This window comes from Rhea americana, unplaced genomic scaffold, assembly GCF_003343005.1.
Source record: "Rhea americana isolate MKP2758 unplaced genomic scaffold, rheAme1 scaffold_41, whole genome shotgun sequence".
NCBI classification, from domain to species: Eukaryota; Metazoa; Chordata; class Aves; order Rheiformes; family Rheidae; genus Rhea; species Rhea americana.
In genome coordinates, this window is record NW_028186546.1 from 1648613 (window position 1) to 1658857 (window position 10245).

Here is a 10245-nt window from a genome sequence, read left to right on the forward strand (position 1 = left end):
CGTCCCACGCATGAAGACGTCGAGCTGCAGCTCGAGGAAGTCCAGACGGAGAGAAAACCGGGATCCTGCCGGCCTCTGCCCCTTCCTGGCCGCCCCTTCCCCGGAAGGACGAGTCCTCCCGCTTCGTCCCGGGGAAGCGAAGCTCCTGCTCCCCGCGGTGCCGTGCCACGCAGTCGTTTACGCGGGGGCACCGGCGGCCGCCCGCGTTCCCCCTCCTGCGGCAAGGCGGGGTTTGGGGGCGCTCTGCGGGCCCGGTTCGTCTGCGCCCACGTTAAACCTCTCCAGGTGCTGAGCCGAGATGGGTTTCGCCGAAGACAAAGTGTACGACCACATTTTGAGAAACCTCAGCAATTTCGGGAACATCCACGTGACGTCGCTGGCCCATTCCCTGACCTGCCTCACCGAGGCCGACAGGGTAATTCTCGTTGCCTCTGCGCTCGTCTCCCCCTCCGAGCCGCTCGGCGGGGAGGGGTTCGCGGGCGGCTTTTAGCCGTGCGCCCCGCGCCGGCCCCGTCCTCACGTCCCGTCCCCCCCCGCCCYGTCTGCCTCGCGTCGTCGCGGGGTTTTGTTTAGGATGAGCTGCAGGCCCGGGAGGAAATGCGGGGCAGGCACACGGCCGTGTTCAAGCTCTACCAGTTCCTGAAGTGCCGGCGGGGCTGGGTGCCGGAYTTGATCAACGCGCTGCACCAGAACAACGCGGGGCACCTGGCGGAGGAGCTGCAGCAGCTCTACGACTTCTACCGCATCCGTGAGTGGCCTTCGCCGCCCCCGGGCCCCCGCCGGCGGCGTTCGYCCCGCTCCCCGCTGCGGGAGGGAGGTGCCGTTGAGAGATGTCGGTTCGTTAGATGGTCTCGGGGAAGGAGCCTGAGCGCCGGACGCGGTGGTGGTGCTGGTGGTGGGGTCTGTGCTGCTGGTTCAGTCCCYGGTTTCCATCCCTGCCCCCGGGAGGGGTTTGCAAAAGCCCCGTTGCTAATTCCCGCTGAGCGAAGCGGCTTCCTGGCGGAGACGGGACCCGGGCTGCTGCCGGCGAGCTGCCACCTTCTCCCTGCCCGAACGCCTCCGCGGTGGTCCCCGAGGATGCGCGTCGCGCCTGGGGACGGCGGGAGGTCTGCAGGCAGCCTGGCGCGCCGACGCTCGGGCCGGGGTCTCTTGTCTCACCTCCTGGCGCTGCCTCCTTCCCTCCTGCAGCTGGCGGTGCTCCCTCCTCCGTCAGCGCCCGGATGCCGTCCGTGGGGGCAAACCCCGCTCCGGGTGCCCCGAGGCCCGAGCAGCCGCGCCGTGAGCCGCCCGCCGGCAGCCAGCCGTCGCTCCTGCCCGGCGCCGCGACTGCGGCGAGCTCGGCTGCTGCCAGCACGGACTTGGACTCCAGGGCCCCAGTGCAGGAATCGGTGAGTGGGGCACGTGCTGGACGTGGCTGCAAAGGACTTTTCTGTGGCCTGCAGTGGCAGGGCTTCTTTTTTGGAGAGCCGGGAGCCTGCCTTAGGGCCAGGCTCTTTCTGGGAYGCTGCGTTTCATTGCCAAGGGGAGAAGGGCCTTCGTCCGAGGAGACGCAGGAGGCCCAGGCTGCTTGCATGCCCTTCCCACACCAAACCTGTGGGTTGAAATGCAGCTGCTTATACTGAGAAGCACTGGACAATCTGCTTATAGCCTACGTGCAGCTGTATAACTGCTCCCTGTCCCGCTTCCCCGCTGCGCGTGTGTGCAGGTGCAGGGGTTTGGCTCCGAGAAGCTCCGGTGGTTCCCAGCGTCCTGATCTGGCTGAGGCGGGAATGGTTACAGCAGCGCTTTAACACAGCTCGTTTTCCTTGCAGCTCCCGAAGGAGCTCCCAGAGCGAGAGAGTCCCCCTCCGCCTGGCAGCGTGGCCCGCGATGGAGCGAGCGAGGGGCTCTGCGGAGAGGGGCGCGTCCCGCTTCCCGCTGACGCCGCGCGGGCGACGGCGGAGCTCCCCGGGGCGGCCACCGCGGCCGTGCCGCCAGCCGGCCCCTCCGAGCACGGCCGGGACTGGCCGAGCCGGCAGCAGCACCCGGTGTGCGTGGATAACGGGTATTTTGGGAACGCGAACCACCTGAACCGTGGCGCCCTGCGCCTGGGATCGGGCAGGTCCCTTCCGCTGGGGGATCCGAGCGCTGCTCGCAGGAACGAACCCGAAGAGGTTCACTACGTCTCTGCTGAGCTGCCTCCGAGACCGGTGGAGGCCGTTCACGTCGGGGAGCCGCGGCCCCCGGACTCGCTGAAGACGCCTGCGTGCGGCTCCGGGCCCGGAGAGCCCCCGAGCAGCTTYGTGGACGTGCGCAACCCCCTCCTCATCCAAAAAGAGTTCGACGCGGAGCAGAAGCGGCTCGGGACGCTGAGGAGCAGCGGAGGAGATGGAGGTGGGTTTCCTTCAYGGCGGAGCCATCCCTTACGAGCAGCAGTGCGGAAGGTGCAGTCCAAAACGCCCCAATTAAACGTCTCTGCGTTCCCATACCAGTGGGCTGGGGCTGCCCCACTCTCTAAGGGAGGACCAGACTGGGAGGGCTGGGGTGCTGGCAGGTTACCTGCRCCTCGTGGGAGGCTCTGCAGCAAGGCCAGCGTCGTCCGGGCAGCACCCGGCCGCGCTGAGTCCTGCTCCCTCTTCAGCATCTTCAGCTCTGGTATGTGCTGCGGCTCAGGCCCCTCGCCCGCATCCTGGAGTTGCGCAGTGCTGAGGATGGTGAGCCAGGCTGCAGGCTCCGGCGTCTCTTTTTCCATGACACTTAACGTGGAGGGGTGACAAAAAGGTGAAAACCTGTGAACGCAGATGGGTGCGTGCCTTGGAGGTGGGACTGTCCTGCAGCGTCCTCGGGGAGGAGCAAAGCTYGCCTTCCTTCTGGGCTGTCCAGTTAACGCACTGCGTTTTGTTTTCTCCCCATCAGATGCTCAGGTGGAAGCRGCTCCTCCAGTCTCTGCTCCAGCACCCACAGCCACTTTCACGTCAAGCAGTGCTTCCTTGAAGGCTCCCGTACAGGAGGGAAAACTGGCTGCGGGGGAGAGAGCCGGCAGCAACCCATCTGTACCAACGAAGGAGAGAGTAGGTGACCTTAGTTTGTCAGTTTGTTTGGTTCAGATCCTTGCAAACCTTCTGGCCGGGGCCCTTTTGTCGCTGGTGGTTTGTTCATTCAGGGCTTTTTTCCTCCCCCGTGATCCTGTCCCCGTCCTGGCACTCTATTTTAAAGCGCATCCGAAAGCTGCTTTAGTGTTACAGTATGTGCCAAGAGCAGATCACGATTCCGGGGCGGGGGCTGGACCCCAACCTCCCTACGAGCGCGGGGATGTCCCCCATTGATTTTTGTGGGGCTGAGGGCTCTCTCCAAAACCCCAAGGACAGAGGGTTTGAACAAAGGAAATTGCTCCCACCAGCGCYTGCTTCCTTGCACGAAGCGTGCCGGGACTCCCAGCTTCCCGGCTGGGCAGGCTTGGTTTCTTGCTGCTGCTCCCAGTTCGGTACCCTGGTGCTTTGCGCTGTGTGAGCTCCTGGTGCTGCTCAGTTGGGGACAGTTTGTCAAGACTCAACTGGAGATGCGGTTTGCTCCCCTCGGCATCTCAAGCCATCGTTTCTGTGCCACCAGCCCCTTGGAGGAGGAAGGGAGCCTGAGTTTGTCGGCCTTTGGCTCCATATTTCTCTCTTGACTTGCTGGTCAATCTCCCAGTTTCCAGATCATTTCAGAGACACATCTCGACCTCTCTCATTGCTGCCTCTGTCTACTCTGCCTTTCCATATCCCCCCTAATCCCGAAGGCTCTCTGGAGACCCAGTACTGTCCTGCCTTGCTCGCTCACCCAGCCCAGGGAGCTGCCAGCGGCCCAGCCTTGCTTYCCAGTGGCTGGAGATGTGGTGGCTGAGGGCTCTGAGCGCTGGAGCTGGGTTTGTTGCTTGACGTGGGTGCCCAAACCAAGGCGGAATGGGTGATCYCCACAGCACCCAGCTGAGACAGCCCCTCTCGTTGTCTCCCAAAGGTGCTCCCAGCCTCGGCAGCCCCTTTCCTGGGCACAACCGCTGTGGGCAGCTTCAAAGGCACAGCTGGAAGGAGGACCCCCCTGGTGAGCTCTGCTGGGAACATGCAGGTGTTTCGCACCTACGCAGAGGAAGACGTGGAGCTCAGCAAGCCGGGTGTTCTCCTCTCCGCGGCGGGAGGGAACCCGGAGGGGGCCGGCAGATGTCTGAGCTCACGGTGGCCCAGCAGTTCCTATTCAGGGGACTCCGATCGCCTCGAGTTAAGTAGCGACTCACTTATGCTGAGCACAGATAGCTTGAGCCACGGAGAAGCGCTTTCTAGAGCCCCTTTGGGATGCTGGACCCCAGCTCCAGTGGCTCATGCAGACCCTGCGGGAGAGAAGGCAACAGCAGCAAACCCCCGTCCACCTCCAAGCACCTCGCTGGTCACCCACGAGGTCCGGGTGGACCATTACCCCAGTGTCCTGCTTGGTGCACCCCAAGATCTCCCGCAGGGAGAMAGTCCCTTCAGAAACCCTCCAGCTTTTGACTCGAGCACCAACTCCAACTTGTCTCCAGCCAAAGTCGTCCCAAGAGACAGCAATAGCTCGTCTTGGTCATACATCGCACCAGCTGCAGGCATTGCACTGATTTCGGCCGTGGCTTTTCTAGTATATGCTCGACTGCAGAAATAGTGCTAGAGCAGAGCGAAAAGATGATGGGATGCCACTATCATCACTCAGCCTGAACGATTCCTCGTTGAAGCAGGAATTTGGCCAATGTGCTTGAAGCCTGAAGAGCTGGAGGGTTGGTAGGGCCTTGTTAACTCTCACTAGAAGGTTTCACTGAAAGAGGCCTTGGTTGCATGATGCTGTTGGGTTTTGGTATGTTCCTCTGTTTCCCAACCATCTTGTCCTTTCTGTTGCACTTGTAGAGAGGGTCTCACTCAGGGACCAATCCCCTGAGTCAAAAATCAAAGCCTTCCTGGTGATTCTCCGTGTCTTCCTTCCAATCCTAGAAGACCCTAGGGAAATGTTTCCTAGTGGTCCAAAAAGTGGCTTTCCAGGGAAGGGTTTTGCACGTGTTCTGAAAAGATGGAGCTGATTTTATCGGCTCTGCTCAGCTTGACTTGAAAATGCACCCGAGGGTTTGCGCACCAGCCTTCACCAGGTGCCCAGCCTGATGTTTGCCTTACGTTGTATCTCTGGCTCTGAYGCTGGGACCTTGGCCCATCTCTGCTATCCTTTCCTGCAGCACTGGGCAGGCAGCAAGGACTGTGGTGCAGCAAGGCCTGCTCCCCTCCGCTTGCTCCTGCTGAGGGACTGAGGTCAACCTGGCTGAGTGGCAGGGCACAGCTGGCGTTTCCACCTTGCTGAAGCCTTAATTGGTGTGTCTCCTCGCTGCTGGGAGGATCTAACGAAGCAAAGTTCGTTGCTGTCACGGGAAGGGGAAGTTCAGTAGCTCCCGAGGGCTTTGCGACCGTCACCGTGATGAGAATGTGACAGGCCAGACTGCGTCCACGCTTTTGCTCAGAGCATCCTCCCCTTCCCTTGTGGCGCGGGGTCTGGGAGGGCTGGCGTGCAGCTTGCTTTGGGYGGTGATGGGGCTGAACGGTTGCTCCTCTCTTGGTGAGGATGAAGTACCTGTTTTCCCTAGCAGCTCCTGCAAGGTTTAATCCAGGAGCGCTCCTGTGAGGCTGCTGGGCTGTGTCCACGCACGGGCGGTGGCCCTTGAAGCCTGCTTTAAATATAATGGGATCTATAAGGTTGTGACAGCCTTGTGGTCCCTGATGTGAAGTGCCTTCTGGTGGCACATCAGGTGCCTTCTCCGTTCCTTCTGTGGTGCCGTAGGCCGCGTTGCACTCCGTACCGCTGTCTGGAGGGACACGCAGTAKGAGCTCCTCGCCTCCTTGGCAGCACGGCTCTGCTGCTGCAGAGCCTGTGGAGCTGAACGCCCTGCAGGAGGCCCTGCCTGCTCGTCCCTGCTTTACCTGCCACTTTTGTCACTCGCTCCGGTTACTGCACCCGCGAGAGTCATTTTTTTTTTCCCCACAAATGCCAGAGGAAATGCTGGGGACTTTGGAAGTCACCTGCCGGCATCTGCCTGATCCCAAGTCCCCACGCTTCGTAACCGCCCGGTTCTGAGCCATGTGGCTGCTTCCCCAGCTTTGCCTTACAATTTCTGGTTTACTGACTTAGCGTTACCATTCACCTGGGGAAGGGAGCTGGGACTTGGAGCCTGTTCTGACTCAGGCCTTATTGGACCAATTGCTCTCAAAGCTGCAAACAGTTCTGCCYGAGGCAGAGAGGGGCTGGGGGACTTTTGGTCGAGTTTGTGGGGTTGGCAGCTGCTGACGCTTTCCCTTTCCTCAGCAGTGCAAGAAGCACCTCTCTTAAATGATGAAGGTGACAAGTACATGCAATAGTGAGATGCTGTTGAGGTTTATGTTGATGCGACTGGGCTGCATTTTAGGGCGAACCTGAGCTGCTCACAGCTTGCTTGCTCTAGTGATGTATCCATCAGAGGAACGGAGCGTCCTTTTAAATGCAATGCAACTCCTCTGCTGGGAGAGGTGACACGGGGGCAGTTCTCCCCTTTTGAAGACAGGGTGGTGACTTGTCCAAAACCTCCCTACAAGCAGGGCAGATACAGGACTCCAGGAATAATCCAGGAGTCCCTATTGGCAGTCCCCAATAAGCTATTTTTTTTTCTCAGCTTCAGTAATTTCACCAGGGAGAGGTTTGTATAGACCTGTGACCTCTCCATGAAAGCTGCAGCTTTCAACACTTCCAATTGCTCTATTTGCAAAAGGTATGAAAATCTCCCCAAATCCTTCCTCCTCGTTAAAAGACTGGTGTTTACTACTGAATGTTGTGCTGAAATAAAGCAGAAATTATTAGCAAATATCCATACTGTAAAGCAGAGAGTATTTGAGCCTGTGTAACCACATTGCATAATGTCAGAAAATTCAACCCTCTAAAGAGAGGGGGCAGCAGGGGTCTTTTCCATGTGCTGCTGCATGATTCAGAGGACATCTGTGAGATCCCAAACCAGCAGCATCCGCACCAAGGCCCTCTTCTCTAATGCTTTCCTTGTCTAAAATTCTTCATGCATTTTTCCGATACTTTTTTAGCAATGGCATGTACATTTTTGCTTTCACATTGATTCACTCTTGTGAATCAGTTGTTTTATYACTACTTTGGACTTCATAAATGTGTGTTCATTTTCCTCTGTATTTAGTGTGAAATACTGGTATTTTTAGAGACGTATTGTGTCATTTTGAAAGCATGATCAGCAGGAGAACCTGCAGGAGGGAATTGTGTCCCTGCAAATCTTTTAGAAAAGAGAAAGCTTTTTGCAAAATACATAATAAAATTGTTTGTGATCTAACACTCAACTTGTGAGGTTGTCACGTGTGTTTGTAAGTTTGGCAGGTGGAGAGAAAAGTCRAATCTTGGCTTTTTGTGCCTTCATGGAACAAGGAAACGTATTAAGTAGTTTTCAATTGGAAGCTCAAAGGAGAATTAAGTCCACTAACTTACCTGATCAGGGAATAATTTTAGAAACCAGAAATGCTGCAGAAAAGAGGAGGCCACAAGGGAATAAAAGGACTGTCCTCTCCCTTTTTTCTTTTTTGTTTTTGTTTTATTCCAGTTGATGCAACTTGGTTTTCCCATCAGGGAGAGATAGGAACTACYTTTTTAAATTAAAAGTATCTATGAGTTTCATGTGCAAAATTTCACGTGACTCCCTCAGTGGCAATTAGAGCATTTYCCTTATTCTGGAGTTGAGCTGGGATTTCTTGGGAAATCTTATCTGTTTATTGAGGAGCATCTGCTGGGAATTCAGCTTCCTTGTGTGCTCCTCTTCCTCGGTCCTCCTCGGGGCATTTGGGTTTTGGCAAGACCCTTGCCGGCCATTTTAGGCATGTGAGGGTAGCTCCTCCAGCTGCAGTGCCCCAGAGACCAGAGGTGTTTTCTGTGCCTGGCAGGATTTTCTTGCGTGGCAAAATGCTGCTTAATCCTTTGCCCTTCTCCGAGGATGACRTATGTCTTGATTGCAAAAGGCATCAATATATTTATCACGAGTGGTCTGAAAAGAGTGCAGTAGCTCTTCTTGCAGGGTGTAGCTAAGCTGTGGAGCTGAGCTGCCTCCCCTCAGGATGTGGTTGCCAGAGAGTAAGTGGGACAAGTTCATGCAAGAGAAATGCATCCTGAGCTTTTAAGCAGAGGTCTGAGCAGCAAAGCATTGCAGACTTGAAGAGGATTTGGGAGAAATTTTGCAGCATGCAGCTTTGGCTGAGCAGTGACAGGTTGGGAGGAAAAGACCCTCTGGAATGGACACAGCCCTGGTGGACACCGTGAGCAGATGTGTGTTGAGGTGGGTAGTACACACASAGCCCAGCACACGGCCCTCACTTCTCCTGTGACTCTCCTAGCATGCTTGGAGCCACACATTTCACCGGAAGCCTGCAACCAGCAAAAGAGTTTGGCCTCCTGAGAGCAGCCGTTTGCCAAAGGGGCCCACAAATTCAGTTTGGTGGGAGAACAGCTTGTTCCTTCATCCCTCTGTCCCCTGGAGCTGACTATGGCTGTGCTAGTGCTGGCCACAGAGACAAAACCGCTCCTTAACTCAAAAGTCAAATCCTTTCTGCAGACACTGTGCCTGTCTTCTGTTTGAAATAAATGTTTTCCTTTTTCCCCTTAAAGCACAAGAAGCRGAGGGAGACAAGAAAAGGCTGTTTCTTCCACTAAGAGGAGGTTGTTTAATTATCCGAGGTGCGTTTGTAAGATGCCCAGRCCCTCCACCATGGGCTGCTGGACAAGGAAAGCAGCTCAGGGCTGGCACGACCCCTAGCCTGCGTGGACTGACCGCGTGCCACAGCCGAAAGCATCCAGCCTTGAAAATTGCCCGTGTTTCACATGTCACAGTCTCGCCTAGACAGGGTCACCGGGCCCAGCCGGGCCTGCAGGCTCATCTGAAYGGCCCTCCCGCCCTTCTCGCCGGTGCCGCGCGTGCTGCTTAGGCTCCYGCCTCGCTTTTGGTCTCCTCAGGGTGAGTCCCACCACCACCTCACAATTTTTAAACGAGGTCCTTTTTTTCATTTTACGTGCAACGTTCAAAGAAAGGCATCGTGACCCACGGCCGGTGAAGGCAAGCCAGATCGCCCACGGCGGGAGGGAAGCTCTAGCTGCTGCGTGACTTACTGTGCGAGCCGCCGCTTCGAGCGTCTCCCCGAGGGAACGCGGCGGAGCGGGAGATGCTCGWGTTTTCGTCAGCTGAGGAAACGCTCGGGGCGCAACCGAGCTTGTGGGACTGACGCTCAGGTGGTGGCTACCGGGGTGGTCGCTCCAAGTCCCTTTGCAGATCGATCCTGCTGACGGACTCGGAAAGGACAAATGTTGTCGGAAAGAGGCGGATCGTGGGGTGGAGAGAGAGGTCACCGAAGCGGTTGGACAGCAGTTCCCTGCGGAGGGAAGGTGAAGCTTCCCGGGTGTTTTTGGTGCCTGTCTCGCCACCCCGCAGTGCCGTAGGGAACGGGAGCGCTCCAGAGGCTGTTCGGGCGCCAACTCCTCCTGCCTTTGSGGAGGAATTGGGCTTTTTTCCTGCTCCTGAGGGCCCTCTGTCCCTTTTCCCCRCCACGTCCCGCGAGCTAGCTTTTTTGAACAAAAATGGTGGTTATTTCTCYGGAGGGAGGTTACGCTTCACCTCACGTGGGGCACAAGGCGCCTCCTGCATCTCCCTGATAGGATATCGGAATTTTTTGCCTTCTCAGCAAACAATGCAGGATGAGCAAGGCCTCGCTATTTGCATATGCAAATCGTATGCAAAGCAGGCCCCGCTGCTCGGCCCACCCCCCACCGCGCCTGCTGCAGTCTTGCCTTCGGCCCGCCCCTGCGTTGCCACAGTTACCAGGCCTGTCAATCAGCCCGCCTTCCCCCGCCCCGCCTGGGCAGTCGCACACCTCATTGGATAGGCGGGGTGCCATTCTCTTCCCGAAGAGAAACGATAGGCCGAAGGCGAGGCTCAAAGGCCCGCCCCTCGRGCGCCTTAGTCCCCGCCCCGTACCAAGCTGGCGCGTTCTATTGGGTAGCCGCGCTTGTCGATATCCGCGGCCGAGCGCGAGSGGCGGGCCCGGCGCCCCGCCGGTGTCCAGTCCTTGGCTCTCATTGGCGCAGYCGCTTGTCGCTCCGCCCGGCGGAGCGCGTGGATTGGAGGCCGCCTGGCGGTTTGGCCCACCCCCGCGGGCCGGGGGAGGAAGGCAGGGGGAGGGGGAGAGGGCCGCGCGCGCG

General features: G+C 57.8%; 1 protein-coding gene across 1 annotated transcript; it reads left to right on the forward strand.

The window, feature by feature from the left end:
* Nucleotides 1-6: 6 nt before the first annotated feature.
* Nucleotides 7-7349, forward strand: MAVS (mitochondrial antiviral signaling protein). The gene is made up of 6 exons (XM_085314662.1): nt 7-415; nt 574-748; nt 1189-1388; nt 1812-2373; nt 2896-3050; nt 3976-7349. Exons 1-6 carry the CDS (start codon nt 299-301, stop codon nt 4645-4647), a joined length of 1881 nt encoding a protein of 626 aa, XP_085170788.1. The 5' UTR covers nt 7-298; the 3' UTR covers nt 4648-7349.
* The last annotated feature ends 2896 nt before the right edge of the window (nt 7350-10245 follow it).